The sequence below is a fragment of the Callospermophilus lateralis genome, chromosome 6 (assembly GCF_048772815.1).
Source record: "Callospermophilus lateralis isolate mCalLat2 chromosome 6, mCalLat2.hap1, whole genome shotgun sequence".
NCBI classification, from domain to species: Eukaryota; Metazoa; Chordata; class Mammalia; order Rodentia; family Sciuridae; genus Callospermophilus; species Callospermophilus lateralis.
In genome coordinates, this window is record NC_135310.1 from 86,340,968 (window position 1) to 86,367,543 (window position 26,576).

At 35.1% G+C, this 26,576-nt stretch overlaps 1 protein-coding gene across 2 annotated transcripts in view; it reads left to right on the forward strand.

Moving 5' to 3' along the window:
- Col12a1 (collagen type XII alpha 1 chain) overlaps positions 1–26,576 on the forward strand; it is a 106,579-nt gene that overhangs the window by 14,440 nt on the left and 65,563 nt on the right. The window contains exons 8-19 of one of the 2 annotated variants that reach the window (XM_076858491.2): positions 1,947–2,237; positions 2,438–3,040; positions 4,190–4,462; positions 6,743–7,015; positions 8,469–8,741; positions 17,234–17,506; positions 21,913–22,179; positions 22,574–22,766; positions 23,882–24,003; positions 25,789–25,938; positions 26,021–26,140; positions 26,241–26,405. In XM_076858491.2, the coding sequence (XP_076714606.1) occupies positions 1,947–2,237; positions 2,438–3,040; positions 4,190–4,462; positions 6,743–7,015; positions 8,469–8,741; positions 17,234–17,506; positions 21,913–22,179; positions 22,574–22,766; positions 23,882–24,003; positions 25,789–25,938; positions 26,021–26,140; positions 26,241–26,405 (3,003 nt within the window). The remainder of the gene's footprint in view (positions 1–1,946; positions 2,238–2,437; positions 3,041–4,189; positions 4,463–6,742; positions 7,016–8,468; positions 8,742–17,233; positions 17,507–21,912; positions 22,180–22,573; positions 22,767–23,881; positions 24,004–25,788; positions 25,939–26,020; positions 26,141–26,240; positions 26,406–26,576) is intronic. The other variant, XM_076858492.2, reaches the window with a different exon arrangement.

Genomic DNA, 26,576 nt, shown 5'->3' on the forward strand with positions numbered 1-26,576 from the left:
CATTTTGAACATCGAAAGTCACAATTCAAGGCGTTTGTATTTTTCCATGATTGTTTGCTTTTTAGTCCAAGAATTGACAAATGATATATCTCTAAATAGCTACATCCTCAATCCTATAAATCCATTAGTCTCCAAATCTCAAGTACTTTGGCAATGTTCATTGTTGCTAACTTTATCTCACAACCTCTCATTATTTCATGAACTCTGAATCTTTTTCTTTATTTTACTGCCTAATGCCTGACTTTTTGCTCTGTGTTATTACAAAATCCATTTCCCCCACAACCACTTTCCTTGAATGACCTGTCTTTACTCTCTTTTTAAAAATATGCTAATTCTTCACTAAGGTGAGGTTGTGTGTATGTAAGGGTAGGTATTTTAGGCAGTTTTGTGTTCCTGTGACCAAAGAACCTGACAAAGACAACATTGAGGAGGAAAAGTTTATTTTGGCTCATAGTTGCAGAGGTTTAGTCCATGGTTGACTGACTCCATAGCTCTGGGCCCAAGATGAGATAGAACATAATGGATAATGGTGGAAGGATGTGATGGAGGAAAGCAGCTCAGGACATGACACTAGGAAGGAGAGAGAGAGAGAGAGAGAGAGAGAGAGAGAGAGAGAGAGAGAGAGAGAGAGAGCGCAAGAGCGAGCACTCCATTCACCAAGTACAAAATATAACCCCAAAGGCACACTCCCAGTGACCTACTTCTTCCAGTCATATTCTATCTTTCTACAGTTACCACCCAGTTAATTTGTCTTAATGGGTTAATGCACTGATTAGGTCACACCTCTCATAATCTAAACATTTACCTCTGAAAATTCTTGCATTGTCTCACATATGAGCTTTTGGGGAACATCTCATAGCTAAACCATAACAGAAGGGCAAATTTTGTCCTACCATGGCTTGAATTCTTCTGTATGGGGACCAGGGGCCACTCCACAGTTGTTCACACCATTCTTTGGTGTTTCTCCTTTGGCTTTGGTTTGAGACTTCTGTTCCCTGTACTGTCTCTCTACCACCCAACAGTTTTTGCCAAACTTCCAGTTGGGACATTTATGGCTTTCCTCCTACTACTTTTCACTTAAACATCATTTTTTAGACACTGCATCTGATTGACTGTTTTTAGGAGGTAATGAATAAACTTGTGCCTGTTTTTGCACTTACTTCATCCAGTCTGATTTATAAAAATTTATGATTTTATCTTCTGGGAAGTCAATTCCATTGGCAAGCATAGAATTTTGGAGACTTGTCTGGAATATCTTTAATATCATAAATACTTAAATTTAAATTACATGACTATGTTCTACGGTGATTAAGGATCAACTTTTTTTACATGATCAATATTTACATATCAAAATATGTCTGTTAGAAACTGTTATTTTACCTCTCATTTGTGGCATTTCGAATATAATTGAACTTTTTCTTTTATTCAGTATTAAGTGGGGTTAAAATTGTTTAAAAGAACCTGTCATTTGAGAACTGCTAAATGCTTCTTATTTTTTGGAATCATATATAGTGTCTTCCAAAGATCAATTTTTATCGTTAATGATATTATTAAAAGAGAAAATTTTTCTAATGGATTGTGTGAATCATTGATTTAACAAATATTTATCACCTGCTTTGGGACTCTGAGAATAAAGGCAACAGGTGCAATGCCAAAACCAAAATGGAAATCTTGATTCCAGAGAAGAATCAGGCACCAGGGGCTCTGTTGTTAGCTTCTTTCAAATACTTTCTTTTTCCCTAAAATTTTCATCAATCTGACTAAAATCCAGGCACTAGTCACTACTAGTTTGTTAGGTACAGGTGAAATTAAGGGAAAGAGGGGGTCGGGCATATCCTCGTCATTACTATGAATAAGGAGAACTGAAGATTCAAACCTAACCAACTAATTAATACAGTTGCATTTTCTTGTTATTAATAATTGTCTACTTATTTATAACTTTTTAGTTGTTGAGCCTCCTTCAAATTTGGTTGCCACGGAAGTCTCATCGAAATACATTAAGCTAAGTTGGGATCCATCTCCCAGCGCAGTGACTGGCTATAAAGTCCTCCTCACACCAATGGCTGCAGGAAGCCGACAGCACGCTCTGAGTGTGGGGCCTCAGACAACCTTGCTCAACGTTCGTGACCTCTCAGCAGACATGGAATACCAGATCAGTGTTTCTGCCATGAAGGGATTGACATCCAGTGAAGCCATCTCAATAATGGAGAAGACTCAGCCAATGAAGGTTCAAGTGGGTGAGTGAGTGCATGCACCATTGGGTTTGTAATATGTCAAGGTCCATTTGACAGTAAGTCCTACTGGTTCAGACTTGGTTTCAGGCAAAATAATTTGCAATAGTTTTCTTTGAAAGAAGCATGCTAGGAAAGACAGTACTTATATTTTAAAGATGAATTCATACTTGTTGAAATTTAATGGGCTTTTCTTCTCTTTACAGAATGCTCACGTGGTGTGGATATAAAAGCTGACATTGTGTTTTTGGTTGATGGCTCTTACAGCATCGGGATTGCAAACTTCGTTAAAGTTAGAGCATTTTTGGAAGTTCTTGCAAAAAGTTTTGAGATTTCACCAAACAGGGTCCAGATAAGTCTTGTCCAGTACAGTAGAGATCCTCACACCGAGTTCACTTTGAAAGAATTTACCAGAGTTGAAGATATAATTAAAGCAATAAACACCTTCCCCTACAGAGGAGGATCTACGAACACTGGCAAAGCAATGACTTATGTCAGAGAGAAAATATTTGTGCCTAACAAGGGTTCAAGAAGCAATGTACCAAAGGTTATGATTCTTATCACTGATGGGAAATCATCAGATGCTTTCAGAGATCCTGCCATAAAACTAAGGAATTCAGATGTTGAAATCTTTGCAGTTGGCGTGAAGGATGCTGTTCGCTCGGAATTGGAAGCTATCGCCTCTCCTCCAGCTGAGACACATGTGTTCACAGTGGAAGATTTTGATGCTTTTCAGAGGATATCTTTTGAACTCACACAATCTATCTGCCTTAGAATTGAGCAAGAATTGGCAGCTATCAAGAAAAAAGGTTTGTGGAGTACAAGTTATCTTTTCATGACCAAAGCCTTTTGATTCTAAACCTGTGGATGATAGGCTTCTTCAATTCTTTTTATGAATAGGAGAAAGTAACATTCCTACGTCATTGAAAACTACTGCCCTTAGTCTATTTAGCTCTGAGCGATGGCTGCTGGGTATGGATCATTTCTCTGTTGGCTATGCTCACCCATAAGAGTTGTGAGATGTTTTTGCTCCTAGATTCTCAATCAGGGGTAGGAACCAACTTTATCTCACCTATTGGCCATACCAAATCAACACCAATTTATTGAGTGTTTATTATGTGCTGGATACTGAGCCAGGCCCTTTGAACCAAAGGTGACTAGAACATAGTCCTGAACCTTTGAATTCTTTTTAGAAATTCACTTTCCTGGATAATTTTTGGGCATCACTCCTCACATCTGGAGTTCCCTATGATCTTTTTCTTCATTTAACTAAATTCTCTTTCAGTGTTCAGTTAAGAGTTCCATCCCTTGCGTCCTACCTTCCTTAACTGGTTTAGCCCTGGAATGCTCACTATTGCTTTCGTTCATTTGGCATCCACATGTGTTGCCATTTTTGTTTATAACTATGCACTTGCTCATCTCTCCAGTTCGAGTAGTATTTCCCTGGAGGACAGGCAATGTGCATTAAGCATTGTCTCATTCTATGATTTAGTTTAAATGCTAAGTTTAATAAGTGTTCTTTTTTAGGAAAAATTTTCCTTAGTTTTATTTTGAAGTATCTACCTACCTACCACCAAAAGTTTATATCCAAGTCCTGGGAATGAATGGGAAAATCACAGTGGCTCTTTTTGGCTTTGCTAGTACTGAAATAGTCCACACATGAAGAGTACCATTCTATTACCACTTTGTCTTAAGAAGCTCAAATTCAATTTTAATTAAGCATTTACATTTTTCAGTATTATGGATGGTCAAGGCAAATCATCAGGACCTCCTTGTAAGGCTGTGAGTGAAGGGCCCTCTCTCAGTGGTTGTGTGTGGAAGGTTGACTCAGTACATTGGCCTTAATGGCCACTTTCCCATATTAATATAAGCCATTTCAGGAACATGAAGTCATTAGATCCATTTTTGTTTTATAAATTTTAAAATTTTAAATCAAGTCTTCTTTTTTTTTTGAATAGCTTATGTGCCTCCAAAGAATATTAGTTTTTCTGAGGTGACATCTTACAGTTTCAAAACCAACTGGTCTCCTGCTGGAGAAAATGTTTTTTCATATCACATCACATACAAGGAATCTACTGGGGACAACGAGATCACGGTGGTGGAGCCAGCCTCAAGCACCAGTGTTGTTCTCAACAACCTGAAGCCAGAGACCTTGTATTTGGTTAATGTGACTGCGGAGTATGAGGATGGCTTCAGCATTCCCACAGTTGGAGAGGAGACCACTGAAGAAGGTGTGATGGGGTTTCTATCATGGTTTATCATGGACTAATCATTTATTGCAGAACAAAGTTACAGTTATAACCACTAGCTTTATAGTCCAGAATTGTGAACATCTTTGTAAAATTTGGTATCTTTAAGATACAGCTATTTATACATCTTTTTTAGAAAGAGAAAAACACTTTTCAGTAAAAAAGTCTAGATTTGTTGTGATTAATTCAAGGTTAAGAGACAGAGAATTGTTAATATTTGTGGAACTAACCTTTGAAATACTGCTTTTCCATTATGTTCTGTTGTACATTTTGGCAACATCATGTTTTAAATCCTTCTGCAATTGCCTTATATTGCTAATGGAGCTAACTGCAGATACATATTGCCACATGTTTTCTTTTTTTTAAAAAATATGGTGAAACATACATAACATAAAATTTATCATTTTAGCCATTTTAAGTGTACATTCATTCCAGTGGCATTAAGCATGTTTATTTTGTTATTCTACCATCACCACTATCTATGTCTAGAATGTACAGAACTGAAACTCCATAGCCTTTCAACTAAAATTCCCTATTCCTTGATTCTCTCTGCCCTGGAAACCACCATGTTGCTTTCTGTTAGTTTGAACTTTTTCACTCTAAGTGACTGATAAGAGTGGAACCATACAGCATTTGTCCTTTTGCATATAATACTTATTTCACTTAGTGCAATGTCCTCAAGATTTGTCTACATTGCAACACGACTCAGAATTTCCTTTCTTTTTAAGGATGAATACTGTTTTGTGTATGTATATGCCACATTTGGTTTATTCATCCATTGATGGATATTCAGGTGGCTTATACCTTTTAGCTGTCGTGAATAAGGCTTCTGTGAACATGGGTGTGCTAATTTTACCAATGCTTTAAGAAGTATTTGTTTAGATGGGTTAACTGGGTAGAGCTGAATATTTTTGACATAATATTGACAATTAAGGGCACCAATGTAACCTGGTTAGGACAAGATTAAAACAAAGCAATTACTCTTAATATAAAGACAGGGAATATTACAAGAGGTGTTGATTGTTCTCTGTTTTGACTGGAGATATAAGGGAAAGAGCCCAAAGACCAGCATGAGGAATTTACAAGAGTTACAGAATGTTTACTGATAGATCTGGCACACATGGCTATACGCTATTGATAAAAGCTAGGGAATCTTTTTTTCTCAGAAACTTTCTTTTCATAAAAACAAACTGTAGAAATAAACACATTAAAACTTGACCCCTCCTCTGAGAAATAGTTTTGAAGTAGAGGCCACTATATTCACAGACACTCTAGTTTTTGGCCATTGGGCTATTACGACAGAATTTGGTAATGCAAATTTGGTTTGTAGCAAAATCTAAGATGTAAATTTTCTTTAGTCAATAGGGAAATTTCTGATTCAATACTTTCATTAAGATAACACTTTTTGAGCTCTTGCTATGTGTCAGATGGCTATACTAAATATTTTTCCATGGATTATCTCATTCAACCACTTCTATAATCCAATAAATGGTCCTGTCTTACTGCTGGGTAATCTGAAGCTCACAGTTACATATATGTTAAGTTTCAGAGCCAGGAGACAAACTCCTCAGTCTATCTGCCTCATTTGTTCTGACTAATTTAGTCTTTTTCCTTGCCATACAAAATGAATCATGGCTGTAAGTCTGCCAACCACCATTTCTTTCTTTCCTTTCTATTGATTTTTATGTAAAGTTGAATTTTTAAGTAAAGTTCTAATTGGGAGGAAGATACAGGCATGTTTCTCTGTAGTGGACTGAGAACACAATGACCTTGAGTTTACCTTTTCTCAATATGTTGTCCATATGGAGAGTTTGCCCCCTTGAACAAATAAATGTTTACTAGACATGAAGCCAAATAATGCTCTCATTTGGGCTTAATGAAAATTTCATTGAAGACTGTGAGTCTGTGTGTGTTATCCATATTGCAATTTGACTTCAAGATATAGATCTAACTAGTGTTCATTAAGTACCCATCACCTGCTTGCTCCCTCACATATATAGTCCAGTTATTCTTCAAATCAAAGGACTGTACAGATAAAGTTAGTTAATGTATTGTTTCAGAATCTATTTATTCTGGCTAAATGAGTGCAGAAACTAGGATGTTTGTCCAAAAACTGTAGATTTAGTTAGAGAAATGCTTTAATTTAGTGTCTAAAAGCTAGTTTTTGTATTTTTCACATAAATTCTGCTAACTTTTTTTGAACATATATATGATATATAAATATATATACACATACATACATATGTTATTTGTTTGTTTTAGTAAAAGGAGCACCTCGAAACCTAAAAGTGACAGATGAGACTACTGATAGCTTTAAAATTACCTGGTCTCAAGCTCCAGGAAGAGTTTTAAGGTATCGAATTATATATAGACCAGTTACTGGTGGAGAAAGCAAAGAAGTTACCACTCCAGCCAACCAAAGGAGGAGAACGCTGGAGAACCTGACTCCAGACACAAAGTATGAAGTATCTGTAATTCCTGAATATTTCTCAGGACCTGGCACTCCACTGACTGGAAATGCAGCTACTGAAGAAGGTAGAGGAAATATATTGATTATATGGTAACAACCAAGATCTTAAACTGAGGGGAAAGTTTGGATAACTCTCCAGATAACACAAGTCATGAGACATTTTGTCTCAATTATCTGAGTGTATTAGGCCATACTTCTTTGAAATTGAAGTTATTCAAATTTTTTATTTACTCATGACATCATTTGTTTCAGGAGAAGTTGAATTCTATGATATGGTCTTAATATTCATTGAAAATGATATTATTAAATATTTTAATTAAAAATTGAAGCATGACTATCTGGGTAGTTTTTAATAATAATAAAATGCTAAGAACATATTAGCAAAAACAAGCAGTTATTGTGCATCTATTTGCAGTAGACTCTGCAAAGATTTTTTTTGCATATTATCTAATTAAATTCTTGTATAGACTATGAAGTTACTGTAATTGTCCCAGTTTTAGAAGGAAATGAGGCCAAGGGAATTAAATAATAGCTCTGAGTCATGTGGTTCATAAGTCATGAATATGAGTTTGTGTTCTTCACTGCTATTCGTCAGATGCTTCTAAGGAATATCTACTACAGTACAGTGTGGCCTCTGTGTCACTCTTCCTTCCCCTACTTCATTGCTCCCCCCCTCCCTGTGCAATTTAGCTCATTAGCCTTTTCTGAGGTAACCCCTTCTCTTTCTGTGTCCTTTCTTCCTCCTTTATCTTCCTTTGGGAAGTCACTGTTTCATTTTTTCTTTTACTTGCTGGGAATCTGGGATTCTTTGTGCTGCTCATCATGAAACAACCCAGTAACTCTTCATCTTTCTGTTTTCTGGAGTAAAACTGGCTGGGTGCTATGTGACCAGTTGGTAACTGAGTACCCTGAGACTCTTCAGAGATGATGTGGCCAATCTACCTGAAGCCACGAGATGCTAGACATCACAGTTGAGAAGGGATAGATGGCCCTCCCAACTGTACCCAAGCTGTACCCAAGGCTCTGTCTCAACCTATTTCTTCTCTTTTCCCCTTAGGACAAGATCATTTTAATCACTTTTATTCTATCAGAATTATTTCCTGGATATTACCTTTAGATATTTATAGCCTTATACCAACAAAGTGTTTGTACTGAGACATCTTGGAGGAGTTAAAGTCTCCTCCATTGTAATACTAATCAACATGGGTGCATTTTATAAAGTTTTTTCCCACTTTCAGGGAAAATTTAAGAAAAATATTTTATACAAAATATTCTAACATGAGAATTACACAGATTAACATGAAAGATTTTAATCTGTCTAAATTCAGAAAATGAATGGTATGTCTTTGGCTTTGTTTCTACTAACGCAGAGGTCCAGATTTAGAAATGCTTACACTTTGTTGACTGTTTAACCGTTTAAATGACTAGCCTCATTCAGGATATAAAGTAACCAAGTGTTTTTCAAGTCAGTTTATTAAATAGTGGATTTTAATGTTGTTATTGTCATTTTTAATGAAGTTAGAGGGAATCCAAGAGACTTAAAAGTTTCTGACGCTACAACATCAACTATGAAGTTATCTTGGAGTGGAGCACCTGGAAAAGTCAAACATTATCTCGTCACATACACCCCAGTGGCAGGAGGGGAGACTCAAGAGGTCACTGTGAGAGGAGATACAACCAATACCATGCTGAGAAGATTAAAGCAGGGGACACAATATGCCTTATCTGTGACAGCTTTGTATGCATCTGGGGCTGGAGATGCCCTTTTCGGAGAAGGAACAACACTGGAAGGTAATCACTGTCATATTTTAATGAAAATCCTTGAACTTGTTTGTGATTCTGCATTTAGGAAGCTTAACACTTTTTCAAAGAATGAAATCTGGAAATGTGTAATCTTTTTTCTTAAAAGGAATTTATAATTGAAAATGAATAGCCATAAAATTGCCTGTTATTCAGAGATATAGAAGGTAAGAAACTGAAAAAAAAATTAACTTGATTAGAAAAAAGTATCTTTGGGGAGCAGTCTGTATAGTATGGCCATGAAAATGTGTTTATAGTACCTTGGGTTGGTTTAATGGAGATTAAAGGTGCAACATTTAGGGAAGGAAGGAGCCTTGGGAAATATCTATAGGTGAAGAGTATTTGAATTCCTGAAGGTTAATGTCAATCAGGGCCTGATAGGAGCCATTTTCTCTTTCGGTCACGTGGTCTTCTCTTTTGCTATGCACAAAAGCACTCATAGTAGCTTGAGAAATATGAGAACTCAGGTTTTTGTTTGTTTTCTAAGTAACTTCTAAAATTCAATTCCATGTTAGAATTTCAGAGTTAATGCAAAACTTAGTAAGCACAACCAGCAAGATTGTCTCCTTGTTTTTTTACATGAATTGTCAGAGTGCTTCATATTTTTTAGGTTCTTTTGAGATATAATGGCAGCTTAGGTTTAACTCACCACAAATAAGTAAGTAGTGCATGGTAGAGAAAACATAAATTCAAGTTAACCACAAAGAGAATGATTGCAATGCAAAGAAAAAGTGTTATCACTAGATGATTGCAATGATGCTGATTGGTAGTGTAGGCTAACAAGCTTTCCTTCTTTTTTATCATCACATTTTATATTACTTATTTAAATCATTATTCGGAGAAAATGAATCTGAAATACCTTTTGTGATGTAAAAATTCGTAGGAAATTAGGCAAAATACCCATCAAATTTGACAATTCAGGAGCTTGGAGGATTGTAAATTGGAATTGTCAGGGACAGACCTATAATATGTAATTCTAATTGGATGCTTAAAGACCTAGGCAAGAATTAAAAAAACAAATAAACAAAATTTTTCAAATCAAAATAACCATGATTGAAAGCTTAATCCCATTAGTCCAAAAAAATCTGTTCTTAGAAAAGGATTTAAATATAAGATTACATACCAGTGTGTGAAGTCCTGATAATCAGAAGATTGGCTGAACTACTTAGCTGAGCAACCTTAATAAGCTTTTTACCCCTCTGAACCTGTTTTTCCAGCTATAAAAGGGGGATGATCATCCTCCCTCCTTCTTCTCAGAATTATAAATTGCTATATGTATATAAAATTCATCAAGAGGAAATACCTTACTACTTTAGAACTGATATTTAAAAATACAGTGCTAGTATTGATTGGCTTCACAAAAACTTTCAAAATGAGAGGAAGAAATGAAGATTGCCTTAACTACAGAGGCATGAACATAACAATAAAAGCATGTGAACTCTGCATCTGGAGCAACATCCATAATTTTGGAGAAACTAGCCCTTCTCTTTTGACCTTTTGCAGATTTCTTTTTCATATGCTTTTTATAAGTTTTTAGCCTAGATGTTCATAGGATTTTTTTCAAAGGATAAACTTTTGGACTTTTAGTTTTTTTTTTTTTTTAAGAATAAGTGCGGATTATTTACATTTGTAAAAAATTCTCCTTTAAATTATTTCATGGTCTTGGACATAACTTAATAGTTTTTCTTTTGGTTGTACCTTTTATATTCATCTGTACCACTTTCTTTTAAAAGTATAGTCACATTCAAAATTTTCTTAATTCTAAAAATTAAGGTATTTTCTTCAAGAATGAAGATGGGGATATAGCTCATTTGGTAGAGTGCTTGCCTTGTATGCACAAGTCCCTTGGTTTCAACCCCAGTACCACCAAACAAAGAAAAAACAACAAAAAAAAAAACCCTGAAAATCTTATATAATAAAATTCTCTTTAAAAATTTTAACAGCAAACACATTCTATTAGTCTGTAGTTTTTTTGGGGCTAGATGTATAGTTAATTGTTTATGAGTTTTTAACTTTGAACCAGTGGTATAGATAGTCTAGTCTAGCAACTTGTATTCATGTTTGAGTGCATATATGCACACGTATTCTAGGTATTTGATCAGAAATTGTTTCTATGGGATATACACAGGAAACAAAATAAAAATTAAACACTACAGTTTCTCATTTCCTGAGATGGAGGAAAGCTAGATGATTTTCAAGTTTGCTTAAAAATATAGTTAATTTGTTACTCAATTGTAATAATAAAAATTATTTTTCATTTACACTAGAGCTCCTTACTGCAATGAAAGATTACCAAAAAAAAAAAAAGTTGCCAGTCTGATTTTATGAACATATTTGTCCCATTGCATTATGTGTGGTAAACTTGACAAATATGTGAAAGCATAGTTGTGACTAAATTAAAATAATAGAAGACTTTTGCCCCTGGTTATTCCATTTCATTTTATTATATTAACTCAGCCAAATCCACATACCATATACAGGAATAGGATATGATGGTAAATGCAGGGAGTGGAAAGCCCAGAAACAGAGCCAGGCAACTGCTTTTGAGGGCTGCTGTTTTTCTAATCTGTTTTTCTCCTGGAAGAGGAGGTGGTAAGAGCAGACCTTGAAGGAATGTTTCTTCTATCCAGGGGCATGGAGGCAACATAAGAGCTTTCCCTAGGTTGAAAATTGTACAAATTACCTCAAGTGCATTGTGGCTTTCAATTAAAAAAGCAAGAATGCATTTAAAAAAAAATATTTACTATAACCTACAACCCTCCCTAACTTGAATCTGTTTCCTAGTACTTTCTCCTTCCGTCCTTCCTCTTTCCTTCCTTCCTTCTTTCCTTCCTTCCTTCCTTTGTTTTTTAAAAATGCAGCTGAAGATCAGAAAATTCCCCTGTCTCTGGAAGAGAGATTTATTAGCATTGGCATTGGGGAAGTTCATGGTTGGCTCTAGTATTGTATGCAATAGAATCACAAAGGCAGAGTTTATTACTATTTCAGATTCAACTTCAGAGGAATTTGAGCACAAACCATTAGTTTTGATTTACATTTTTTTTTAACCGGGGTGGTTGTTGTTAAAATAGATAGGCTTAATGTAATTTCTAAAACATGATTATACATGTAGATGCACGTTAAATATTAATAGAAACCTTTGTAGTTACTGTTAATACTTAAGAGGTATTATAAACCTCTTTTATAAACCTCTAAATGAATAGTGTTCATTTTTATTCAGAGATTTACTACAAATGAATGAAAATATCAGTTCGGAAATAATATGGCTCTTTTAAAAAATTTCTGAGTGTTGGTTTTTGGGCTATGGAAAATATGACTTTTTAGAATTTTCTTTGTTTCAGTTGCTGTAGCAACTTGCCAATGCCCTAGACATGAATGGCTTCCTACAGATCAAACCAAACTCAGTTGACATTTTGCTGCAATGAGGTTTTTAGCATATCACAAGAATTCTGCATGATGTTGAGTAATATGAGGCTTCATCAAGACCAACTAACAAAGCCTCTATGTTTCCCGAGATTTACTGCTGTCTCATAATTTGAAAAATCATACATTTAGGCCTAACAACTTCAATGTTGCCAAGGAACTTTAGCACAATCACAGGACAGTCATTCACAGTTCCTTTTCTGTGAATTAATTGTTGATCCGAGAAAAATCTAAATCAATCAGGAAGATATATTTTTTTTTTTTGCTAATGCAGGCTCTGAAGTTGAATTACCATTTAATGGTTAAGATGTTTTTAAGAACTTATTACTTGAAGTAACTGAGTTAACTTATTGACAGTGAACTTTGTCCTTTGGAATGGTGGTTCTAGTTCATTGGTTGTAAATCAAGTGTATTTCCACATGAATGTTATCCAGAAGCAGGTCTTCTGCATTCTGCTGTGGAAAGTTGGATGGCTTTTGAGCTGAGCTCTAACGGAAAAGACAAATTGATTTAGAAGAGAGTTTACATTACATTTTCAATTTAACTTCTATTTTTGAAAGTGGTATGTGAAACTCAGTGAAAGCTGGCTGGAACAATCTATAAGATGAAATATAGTTTCATTTTGTAATGATTAATTTTTCAGTTATCATTGTTGGGTAATTTGTATTATAATTACATTTGAGTTGGATGATAACTTACTTTTCAGAAAGCAAATGGAAAGGGCTGAGGAAATATATGAAAGTTACTTAAATGAAGTATTAATCTTTGGCATAGTATATGGAAACAAAAGTGTGCAAATCAACCCCTTGTGGATATGCAGATCATGAGAAATGCACCTGTCTGAATTACTTCCCACAGCAGCAGCAGTGATGAGAACAATGCTTTTGAATATATATGTGACTGTGTTTTATAATCAGGACAAAAATGCTTAGTGCCAAAATTTCAAAACCTGATAGAATTTAATACCTTTAGCTAATACCATCATACAAATGAATTGTTATTCATGGTACTTATGCTGATACATATACTAGTGTATGGGAAAACTGTTGACATGGAATCAAAGGAATAGAAAAGATGCATACCATCATTATAGAAGATGACTTATTTAAAATAATTGCCAGAAATTCTATTATGAGATAAACATAATGTAGAAAACACAGCATGTAATCCAGAACAGAAGTCAGTAAACATCAGGAAGCTAAATGTTATTGAAAAAAATGTCATTTGGGTAAAAAAAAGAAAATATCCTAAATCAACCCTACATCATAATACATACATTTGAGGGCTGGAATTGTGGCTCAGTGGTAGAGCACTTGCCTCCTAGCATGTGTGAAGCACTGGGTTTCATTCTCAGCACAACATAAAAAAATAAAGATATTGTGTTCATCTAGCAAACAAACAAACAAAAAAAAAAAAAACACGTACATTTGAGGGAGTGAAGGAGCCTCTGCTAGAGCAGAAGTGGGTCTAGGCTCAGGGAAAGGAAGTGGGAAAGGGGCAGAAAGTCTTCTGGACTTGGCTTCTGCTCACTGCCCCTGCGACTGTGCCTTGCCCTCTTGAGAACCGGTAATCTTTCTTGGAGACAGGGTAGGGACTGGAATTTTAATTTGACTTCTTTTCCCATCTCCTTTCTCTAAGGTAAAAAGGAACTCTTTCTCAAACTCAGTCTGATCAAACTAAACCAAAAGAAGCCAAATAATCTCTTTCTGTGGTTATTAATGTGTGGAGTTCCTTAGATTGAGAACAAAAGCTACAACATATTGGCAGAGGGGAAAAGGGAGGGATGAACTTCCTCTGTATTTTATGGGATAGAAAGGATGTGATGAGGAGCTAAATAACTTCTCCATTATCCAATGACTTATCCATTATCTGGTCATAAGTGAACCTTCAAGCTATCCTACAGAGCGTCGCCAGGACTAACATTTGGAACAGTTTTGTTTTTCACCCTTTGTGAAAAGGTAGCCCTGTTTCTACACTTTTTTTTTTTTCCTACAGGGCTACCTTTGAAAGTGTGAAGGTTCTTTCCCACACTGACCAACCATACATTCCAAGTAAATGCTTCTCTAGGCCTCGGAGAGAAGCAGCAGAAGGAAAAGGAGGGGGAAAATTAGAGATGGGGGAAGAATAAAGAATTATAGATGAATTAGAACTATGGGACAGATTTTAAAGATTTCTAGAAAGCATCAGCCTTTAGGCCTGGATGTTCTGATTTAATGGATAAAGGCAGGATGGAGCCTTTGGCTCTCCAGGCAGTTCTATGTATTTGATCGTGTACAGTTCAGTTATTTTGCTACTGAGTATCCAGGGCTTTAAGTACTGACATGGTCTGCTGGTGGCCCACTCAGCTGGTTGTATACCTAGCCCCAAGACCAACTTGGTCACTTGCCAACCTGCATCCTGCCAATTGTGCCACAGAGTGCTTAAAATTTCTTCATGTTTTTTTTTTGGTAATCTAATGTTTGGCTAAGCCAAAATCCTATTTTTTAAAACTTGAAGGTTTGTAAATCTGATAAAACTTAAGTGTCATGAATTTATAACTTCTTCTTCCATGTTTGTGGGTGTAAGGCAACACAATACTCAAGATATCTTGCCTTTTGGGAGAAAAAAATTAATGTCTGAGAATAGTATAAGCTTATGTTTAGGAATATTCTTACCAAGCTGACTGATTAACATAAGAAACCCATGTGAAGGAGTTGTCTTTTCAATCCTGGCTATTAAATAGAAATACCTTTTACCTTTCTTTGAAGTCTGTGTTTCTTTGTAACTAATATGAATTGGTAATGCTCTTTCCTAGAAATAATGCTTTTATACAGGACAGGCAGAAACTATGACTTTATAGAGGATTTTTTTTTCTGTGATTGAGAACCTACTCATGTTCATTAAAATTAATGTTGTCATGACATTCATGAGAACTCAGAAATGATTTTTTAGTTGCTTTTTCATTTGCATCTTAAAAAGTGCTCTTGAAGATTTCATCTTCAGGACATTGATAAACCTGGAAAAGGTCTTTATTGCAATTTTATTAATATTTTGCTCTAGCTTTATATGTCTTGAGAGTGTTAAAATAGTTGGTTAAAATGCATGGGGAAACATGTCTAGTGATATGAGATCCTTTTGTTTTAAGCTCAGAAATGTCTTTGTGAATATATTTTTGCTTCAGCCATAATTCTCTTCCTATTATTATTATTTTTTCTCACGGTGAAATCATTAACTTGTATTTGTGTTTGTGAGATGTCTGTTGTCATGGAAACAAACAATGTCACAAATTCAATGATGTAGAAAGCAGGGAGAAAAACAGTCTGAGAAGCATAACCTTTAAGAAAAGTAGAAGCTAAATTATTGTTTGTGAATTATCCCAGTATTAATTTGGAATAGAATTCCCACATTCTAACTTTGTCTTATATTTTTTGGAATGTCATTAATACAGTATTTAGCTTATTTAAACTCAGAATCACTTTCAAGAATGGTCATTCTATAGCAGCTATTTCTGACTGCAACTTGGGAAATGTTGAAAGAGGCACATTTGGAAAACTGGCATATATGAAACAAAAGGAAAAAAGTTTTGCACATTTGAAGCTTAGAGACTAGTTTTTGGGATATCAATGATCAATATAAATAACAGACAAATAAAAACCTCAATAACTGAACCAAACAAAACAAATTAAACAAACTACTTAAAATTGCACTTTTATCTTCCTGTAGGTAGAGAAGATATAAAGATGTGTAGCCATTTAAGTAGCAAACACAATGAAGAAGACTTTCAAATGAGAATTAGCCTTATGTACTTGGGGGAGAAAGTCAGTATGTTCTTGAAAATAAGTATTCTTGCAGCAAAATATGCAACTAATTTCCTTCCAGAGATGAGATGTCCTGTCAGCAGTTAAAGTTATTTATAATAGAATTTTCCATTTAGGCTTGACTGCTAGGCTGTTCAACTCATTTTATTTTTTTCCCCTCCCAATTTAATGATATATTGTAGGTTTTTGTCTACTGATGTTTCTTTATTGTTCATTGTTATCTTTACTTTTTTTGTGTGCTGAAATTTATTTAATTATAAATAGCTTTAAGATATTCATTTTTACTCTTTGAGCCAAATACATTAATAGCTTCCATAATTCTTATAATAGCATTGTATATTATTGGCATGAGTATACAACAATTACTGGCAAAGTGTATGCTGAGGAAGCAGATAGTTTCATAATTATGTCACACTGTGGCACAAGCCTTAGTAAAGGTAGCCAATATAAAGTGACCTGTATATTTATCTTACATTTAAACTATGGAGAGCGAGAGTTTTATTGGAAGACATCTGTGCCTCCCATTAAATTGAGGTTTCCATATTTTTCCATTTTTTTTTCATGAAAGAGCCAGAATTTAGTAGCAGACATTTTTGATCAGCTAGAACAAGTGGTGTATTTTATTTTGATGACTATTCACTTTTAAGTTTTCTAGAAGAATTGTTCATTTTTTAGCTTTATTAGGGTTAAGCTATGATGAAAGTTAGTTCTACTTTTTTAACTGTATGAGCAAACAAAAATTTCTCCAGAACACGATTGTTGGAATTTAGGTTTGCAAATGATATGAGATTGATGCAGTTATTGTTAATCATACATTGAAACTGAGCTTATTTAAATTAGATCTGGGAGGAAAAGATCATGAAAGTAAATGAAGATCTTTGTGAACAATGGACTATGGCAACAGGCAGACTGAAATGTGACAGAATTTGGGGATTTAGATGCTTTATTTTTCCTTCTTAAAAAAAATTTAAGACACCTATTCCTTCAAATTTGGGTGATAACCTTTTCCTAGAAGGTCTTGCAATCAGACTGGGCATGAGGGGTAAGGCTGATAAATAGGAATCAAGTATAATTCTGAAGTTTTATTCCATCAATCCTGCTCCACTGACAGAAGGGAAAAAAAAACTCAGAAAGGAGAAATAGCAATTTTTTAGACAAGTTGAGTTTGTGTTCAGCAAGTTAGGATATCTCCCAGGATGAATGAATGTTCAAATATTTAGTAGTTATTTAAAAAAAATGATTTCCCTTTAATTTCTATCGTAGAACGTGGTTCACCTCAAGACTTAGTTATTAAGGACATCACTGATACATCAGTTGGTGCTTATTGGACGTCTGCTCCAGGAATGGTTCGAGGATACAGGGTCTCATGGAAATCTCTTTATGATGATGTTGAGGCTGGAGAGAAAAATCTTCCTGGAGATGCAATTCATACTGTAATAGAAAATCTGCAGCCAGAGACCAAATACAAAATTTCGGTCTTTGCAACTTACAGTAGTGGAGAAGGAGAACCTTTGACTGGAGACGCCACAACTGAATGTAGGTAACCTCACAGGTGTGTTTGGGAGTGTATTAGTGCTACCTAATAGCTATCAGCCCAAAGGACATGTAGTTTATCCACTTGATTTTTTTTTGCTAATATGCTAAACAAGGACTGAACAATTACAATATTTAAAGAATGCAATTTAAATTCAGATTAATTAATACATGAAAAAATATGTCAGCCTAACATGGTGGTGCTTGTCTGTAATTCCAGTGACTCAGGAGGTTGAGGCAAAAGGATTGCAAGTTCAAGGTCAGCCTCAGCAACTTAAGAGAGACCCCGTCTTAAAATAAAAAACAAAAAGGGCTAGGGGTGAAGTTCTGTGGTAGAGCACCCCTGGATTCAATTTCCCGTACTACAAAAAGAAGGAAAAAAGTCATATTTTGAAATACCAAATCCCTTTCAACTACCTTCATTTAACTTCCCTCCCCCCGACATCTCTGATCAACTAGATAGGACCCCCGACCAGGAAAAAGATCAGGACCCTTGGAGACAGAATTCAGGCACATTTATAGTTGCACGATCTGGCTAACTTTACTTAACCTTTGAATCTTGGTTTATTAATGTGTAGAATGCAGATAATAAATCTTGTCTCTCAGAGTTGTCATGAGGATAAAATGAAATAACAATGTACAAAGCATCAAGTACAGTGACTAGTTATTTAGTAATAATTTATAATTGATTACTGACTATCAACATAATGATTTTCATATAATAAGACCAATCCTAGATTCTTTGCTTTATTCCTGTTATATTTGATAAAGTTAAAATCAAAATCTCACTCAATATTATAGTGACTCTGCCTCATTAGTATTCTTTTTGGTGAACAATTATGAATAATCTATCATCATTTATCATCACATAGCTGGTGCAGGATGTGTCAAAATTTCTTAATTCTCTTTCCTAAAGTTTTTTTTTTTTTTTTTTGATAATGAATGATGTGCCAGAGTCAGTTAGTAGTTTTTATGAGTGTACCTCTTTGGTGAGGGATGTTAGGAATGAAGGAGGTCCTGTATGTGTGGGTCAGGGAAGGATACATGGGGAATCTCTGTACTTTCTTTTTAGTTTTGCTAGAAAACTAAAACTGTTATTAAAAAAAAGTATATTAAAAACACCCACCCCCACAAAAAAAAAACAAAACATTCATTTGTTAAGCATGGGTACTTCTAAGCTTTTATAGGGAAAAAAAACTTTATTCCTTTTGTTTTGGGAGAATTTTAGAAAAAGGGGAAAGAAATGGATCATCTTTGCATTTTCTTCTGTTAGAAAGAAGTAGAAGGATTTTGGTGATCTTTCTGGCAAAGAGAAAGAGGGAAGTGCCATGAGGATTTTCAGTTAAGTCCCATATCCTGATTTGAAATTGTCCTTTAACAAAAATCTTTTGGTCTGAGTTGTCTGAGAAATTCATTTTCTTTTTACCACTGACAAGCTCAGTTGGATATGTTTAAATTTAAATTTGTCTAAATTAACCAGCTTTCAAAAAAACCAAAAAACAAAAAACCAAAAAATCCCTGTATGAAATTTGTGTAAAGGCATATTGCTCAGATATTCACATGATTAGTTTCTGTGGTACTAAATGAAATCTTGTGTCTGGAATAGATTGGCTGATGTAGTTTAAGAAACTGGCAGAAATTGGTTCTCTATTTCTTTGTTGTAAGAGAAGCCATATTGCAAACTCAGGTCAGATAATGACACATAGAGCTAACCTTATTTATAGGAGTAAAGATAAAATTCATATAGTTGAGAAATTATTAAAGTAGTACATTTAGAGGATTTTCTTTCCAAAAAATTCTCCATTATATCTTTTTCTAAAAGTATCCAAGCCTTCAGATAATTAGGTTTGAAAATCTTCATAAGGAATGTGATTTAGCCAAAAGCAAGTATGTTAGCAGAAGCTGTATATAAACTTTTGTTTCTTAGAAGATGAGCATCTGAGAACTTTTTAGTATTTTTTGGCTCTTTGATTTTAAGGCTGGTGAACAGAGAAGTCTCTTTTGAACTAGAAGCAGACTTGGAAGGAAGGAAACATTGATTTTTCAGAGTATTCAAAACTGCTTAAATGTCTAAGTAAATAGAAGACATGAATCTTTTTGGCTCTACCGCTGTTTGGTTGTTGTGTGTTGCTTTGTCTTTGGGGAAAGCAAAGCCACAAAGCCAAAAAGTCCTTTCAGACATGTGAGGGGTGGCATTTAGGTGACTTATGAATCCTAACGTATGGGTAGCTCAACGAGTCACCAGATTATGCTTTAAGAGTTTCATAGGCGCTCCCAAGGGATGTCTTAGAAATGTCTGTAGGATCGGGATCACCTGAAACTTAGAGTATGGTGTGCAATCTGTTGATACCATGGAAACCATGTATTGACACTAGCAAGCTGACAGAGGGCAAACTCTCTGTTGTTCCTCTTCATGGCAGTGGGATCAACAGTCTCTTCCTTCCTTTATAGAGACACTAATTCCATTAAATTAGGGCCTCACTTATACAACCTCATTTAATCCTAGTTATCTCCTCAAAGGCCCTGTCTGCAAAACACTAGCACATTGAACACATTGGACTTTTGGGGGAGATGTAATCTTTCCATCCATAACACGGGCCATAGTTTTTTCTTCTTGGCATGCTCAATAATTTTTATTTGAAGCCAGACATTGTGAATTTTACCTTTTTGGGTGTTATATATTTTTATATTCTTATAAATATTCTTAAGCTTTTTTCCTGGAGTATAGTTAAGTTCCTTGAAAAATAGTTTGGTCTTTCTGAAGTTTACTTTTGGGCTCTGTTTTAGTTTAGGGCTAATTTTGCTCCATTATGGAAGTAATAATCTCCCTAGTATTCTACATGATGTCTCCAGAGTTATATGATTTTCTCTTTGGCTAGTGGGAATCATTTCTGGCCCTGTGTGAGCTCCAGAAATAGTTCCCTCTATTTCTTTTGGGTGTTTCTTTCCCTGGTTTTGGATGGTTTCCTCACACTTGATCCCTGATTAACACTGAATTGAAGACTTGGGAACCTTTTGGATGTTTTGGGGGCATTTTTGATGGTGTGATCTCTTTATAGTATTTTGTTTTGCAAATTCCGCTTTGGACTCCTCAGACACTCAACATCATACTGTCAGTCAAGGGAGACCACCAGTGTCCATCTGGATCCCACCTTCTTATATTAGGGCTAGAATCTGGGTCATTCATAGAGTCTACTCTCATTTCTTCCTTCTTGCTTAGGGAATCACTGTTCAGTGCTTTCTGATATCCATTGTCTAAAAACTGTTTTTAAAAAGAGTTTTAGTTGTTTAATAGGTTCCCCCCCCCATTTGAATATAAAATTTCTCTTAAAATCAGAAAGATTCTTTGCTTATTTTGTTTTCTTCAATAAATTAATTTCTTTCAATAAAATGCCTATGACTTCTTGAATATGAAGGTTATTAAATCAGAATTAAATGATCATGCTTATGAACTCTACTTATGTATAAGAAAAGGGATTTCATAGCTGGGTGTACACACACCTAAATTTCAGGAACTTAGGAGACTGAGGCAAAAGTATTCCGAGTTCAAGAACAGCCTCAGCAACTTCACATGACATTGTCTCAAAATAAAAATAAAAATAACAGAGGATGTAGCTTAGTGGTAAAGTAGTCCTAGGCTCAATCCCTCATAACCACATCCCTGAAAACCCCCCAAATACAAAAGGATGTTGTTGGCTATTGGTGTGTATTTAGGGATCTGTTTCTGATAAAGTAATTAACAATTATAAAATATTAATAAAAGATAACTTAATAAGTAATATTGTCTATGGATTGTACTAATAATAACATATAGTGTTTCCTAAATATTAAATATATACTAATTTATCTTTAGAGCCCTCGAAGTATTTTTATGTGTTAGAGTTTCCTGTTCTCTTGTGTCATAGTTTTACGTGCACATGGCAATCACAAGAATAGTGTTAACCATACTAATTCTGTCTAGTCATTTCTTCTGAAATGGCCTGAGTAAAATTTCTAACCCTGCATTCAGAGCTTTTAGTATTCCCCATGGCATTGTGATTAGAGGAATTCCTTACAGATGAAAATATAATAAAAAGTCTAAAACTTCATTTCCGGAAATGGATGTTTTCTTTACTGAAATCTCCAGGATGCAAATAGGAAATCCCTGCAATATGAACTTCCATTTTTTTAGTATTAGCTGGATAAAGAGAAAACATCTTACTGATATCTTGCTGAGATTAAGGTTCACACGCCATCAAAAATTTATGAGATTACAAGGCTGAGTAAGAGAACAGTGTACATATTTAAGAAACCACAGATAGTTTCTTTTTACATAATCAAGGAACTATTCTCTCTCTCTCTCTCTCTCTCTCTCTCTCTCTCTCTCTCTCTCTCATAGTATATATATTAATTTTCCTTTTATTTTACAGTATCCCAAGATTCCAAAACTTTGAAAGTGGATGAGGAAACAGAAAATACAATGAGAGTTACGTGGAAACCTGCACCAGGAAAGGTTGTCAACTACCGTGTTGTATACCGACCCCAAGGGGGAGGGCGACAAATGGTTGCTAAAGTGCCCGCCACTGTCACTTCTACAGTGCTGAAACGGCTTCAACCCCAGACAACATATGATATCACAGTTCTCCCGGTCTACAAGACAGGAGAAGGAAAGCTTAGGCAAGGATCAGGAACAACAGGTACAAAATAATAATGCTTTTATTGGAGGGGAAAGTATATGTAACATTTTAAAAGAAGACTTTAATATGTCTACTTCATTTGTAAAAGTTTGAAATTGAATCTGTAATAAATTCAACTCTAATTATTACTTGGAATACCCAATTAGCATATTGTTACCAATCCCTGGTAAAATAATTCTACCTATTAATGTTCTAATGCTAAACCAGTCTGAATTGTAAGGATTATTTATACTCTTGGGTAGTGCTCTGTTATCAGGACTTTTGTTGCACATGTTATATGGAGTCACAAGAGTTAACACTTCTTATAAATATGCATTTTTGTAGGCACTAACAGAAAATGCCAAAATCCCAGTCTTATGGATAGTATTTTAAAAATCCTTTTTTATCGTTACAGCTTCCCGATTTAAGTCACCCAGAAATCTCAAAACATCTGACCCAACTATGTCAAGTTTCCGAGTGACTTGGGAGCCTGCCCCTGGGGAGGTGAAGGGTTATAAAGTCACATTCCACCCTACGGGGGATGACAGAAAACTAGGGGAGTTAGTCGTTGGACCATATGACAACACAGTCGTTTTGGAGGAACTTAGGTAGGAACTAATTATATTTGTATTAAGAGATTGAATCAACTTGTGTTAAAAGATTGAATCAACCTATGTAAATCAATAGACCCTATGTCAATAATCACTCATATGTCTCTTTGTTAGCAGAGTATTTAAAAATCAACTAAATCTGCTTTTTTGTGCTTCATGATACTGGAGTTGAGGTTAGTCAGATGCTAGCAACAGAATTTTGGACTGAGCAAAATGTACATAATATTTTAATGATTTTGTTTTTAAGTGATCAGGAATGACAGTTTTTTCAATAGCACCCTGTTTTAACAAAATGTACATATTATACCATTTCACCAAAATTGTAGTCATTTTACTAAAATTGTAGCCATGTAGAAATGTGGGGGTTCCTGTGCCTTCTGGAAGGGCCTGGATCTCACTCATGGTGAGATCCCAAGTGTGGGTCCTCCTCCAGTGTGACACACTAGAGCCAGAAGGCAGGACTCTCTCTGTGCTTGGTGCCAGCTGGCAGGAGAATCCTGGGCTCACTGAAGGTCAAATTTTAGGCTGTGCAGTAGAAAACAAGGAAGTTTGAGTTTGAACAGCACCCTTCATTTATTACAGTAAAAAGAATGGGCTACTGTGCATTGCCTCTTGGAAAGTTTGTTTAACTGTTCATTCAGCAATATTGAAAACTATGTAAATGCTTGTTATTGACTTTTACTAGTATAGGAGGAATAAAATTTATGAAGCACACTATTTGCCAGGCTTTGTACTAGGTGCTTTATGCTACCCTGCAAGACACAACATTTCAATCATATTCTTAAAGCCCATTGCTTAGAAACAGCAGAGTAGAGATCCTGATCCTTTTCTGACATGCTGAGCAGCATCGTAGGGACTCTCCCTCTGATAGAAGGGCAAGGCTGAAATGGTGCTCTGAATCCCCGAAATTCTCTGGAGTGCTAGGTGGCTAGTTTTTCTTGATACCTCACAGGGTAAACAAACGAGAATGAAACTCTTTTTCTTTTGTGAAAATGCTGTACTTTGTAAGTTACTCTGAGTAGAAGTTTATTAGTCAAAATAAATGTCTTTAAGAAAGCAAAATAATGCCTTGAACCAATGATCCATACAGACTATTCACTTTGTCATTTCAGGGCAGGTACCACCTATAAGGTAAATGTTTTTGGAATGTTTGATGGAGGAGAAAGTTCACCTCTTGTTGGACAAGAAATGACAACTCTTTCTGACACAACTGTAATGCCAATTTTATCCTCTGGTAAGACATTGAGCTATATTCCCCTAGGAAAACTTAGCATTATGAAACTATTTCAAATATGAACTATTAGATTATTATACAATGAGAAGTAATTAGCATTATTTTTTTTCACTAAAATTTATTTAAATAATTTGCATGCTTCCTTTTTGATGTTGGAAAAAATGCTTCAAGACATCCAGTCAAGCATACTTTAAATTATTTTTTTTTAGTTTTCTTTTTTAACATTGTGTTAGTGACATTATACTGCATTATTTAAAGATTAACAGATAATAATAACAACTGTAGATAACATCTATACTTTTCTAACATTTTTCTTCTTTTTAGTGACTAAAATGCAATTTTATTTTGTTAAAGTAATTATATATCTTTACTTAAATGATATATTTGGGCTGGGCAAGCAGAGTTAGGTTAGAAACAAGGGTGGACAACAATGACTTGGGAAGCAAACTGGTAACATAAACCCCTTTAGATGTTCTGCCCCTGCTCAATTATGCCTTGATGTAAATAAAGATAGTTTTTAACGTTCTTAGAGGAGGTGAAGTGATAGGTAGAGTTATTCAAATTTTTCATAATTTATTAAAAAACAGTAGTTATAAGCAGAGCAGGAACAGGTTTGCAAAGTCTTAAGTGCTGAGAATAGTATTTGGAAGTCTTTAGTCCTGTATATAACACATGAATGGCACATTGTACTTTGTAGTGTGATGAGCATTACTTAATTTTTTTCATTGCCTTTTTTCATAATGTCAAGATCAGATGTTAACAATAGAAGAAACTGGAAAATTCATGGCTGTTAACACATGCTCTTAAAAAAGAGAACACCTGAAATCTTGGATGTGCATAAAATAAATAAAAGTATCAAATCTTATTGTTTTGCATTAATGTTTTATTGTTTCTCTTATGATGATATTAACTGAATTATATTTTTATTTTGTAGCTTTTACACTGAGGATATTGGGATTTTTTTCTCTTTCCAAAGCACCCTAGCTTTGTATCAGTGTTTGTGCTTGTCTCTACAGCTCTCAATTTGTATATTTGTGTACTTTTCTAAATTGCCTTCCTTCTTTCTTGATTCTTTAAATGTGCAAACTTTACCATTTGTATTGATCTGATTTTTATATATGGTAGATGATAAAGTTAAATAATTAATAACTAAATAATAGTGTATCAGGTTTTTAAAATATGTATTTAGTTTATAAAGGTGTAATTTTAAGAGTCATGTATCTGGCCTTCATAATATATGTAATAGTTACTTGGGAGTTTAATTATTTTAAAAGATACCTTTGGCTCACTAAAACCATTTCTGGTTAATACATTTAATCAGTCCATCTCAAACTTACCTGTGAACAGCTATTAAATATTACAAAAGAATGCAATATCTTATCTTTAGATCACATTACAATTTTATTGAAATTGTAAATGCTGTATTGTTAGACAGCTATGCATTCTCATTTATTTCAGCTCTTGAGTGTGTGAGCCTTTCAAATTTATAATGGTGATCTAATTCAGGTCTTCAGCTTCTATGTCTAAGGACAGGAAATATAGTCAAAGATGAAGGAAAGATTTGCAACTGAAATAATCTTTGAAGGAATTGATTCTGGAGAATGTTATTTAAGGATAATAAGTCATACTTGCATATTTATAGAGTCTTACACTCTAAATCATTCAGTTGAGCTGCAGTATCACAACAGGCAGTATGGAACACCCAGTTGGTGGCAGAGGCATGGCTAGGGTGAATCCTGCCCACAATTTGCTTCTCACTATCTTATCTAATGATTGCTATGTCAGGGATGGAGTGTCTCACCAGAGCTGAAGCAGACATTGTGTTGCTTGTGGATGGATCATGGAGCATCGGCAGGGCAAATTTTAGAACTGTGAGGAGCTTCATTTCTCGAATTGTGGAAGTCTTTGAGATTGGCCCCAAAAGAGTACAAATTGGTAGGTTCTGACAATACTGATGACATTTAGACATTTTCATGGTGTTCTTTTATATACCCTAACGTCAATGGTATTATTTTAGCCCTTGCTCAGTACAGCGGAGACCCCAGAACAGAGTGGCAATTAAATGCTCACAGAGATAAGAAGAGTTTGTTGCAAGCTGTGGCAAACTTACCATACAAAGGAGGCAATACTCTCACAGGTGAGTGAAGATGCCCTGATACTCTTTCAAAAGTTCATGCTTTGGTTCAACATGTGGATGAGAAGTGATGTGACTGAGTCTCTTTTAAAAATCCCACTAGGCATGGCTTTGAATTTCATTCGCCAGCAGAGCTTCAGGACCCAAGCTGGCATGAGGCCTCGTGCTCGCAAAATTGGTGTTCTCATTACTGATGGAAAATCACAAGATGATGTGGAGGCACCGTCCAAGAAGCTCAAGGATGAAGGCGTGGAGCTGTTTGCCATTGGTAAGTGCTAGAGTGAGCAGCGATGTCCATGGGGTTGCAAAAGTGCTGAGGACATTTGAGAAAAACAAACAAACATATATTCTCTATCACATAATTCATCAAAATGATGTGCCAGAAAGTGAGTTCACATTCTTCTTTTCTCTTTGTAATGAGACACAACTACATGGCTTT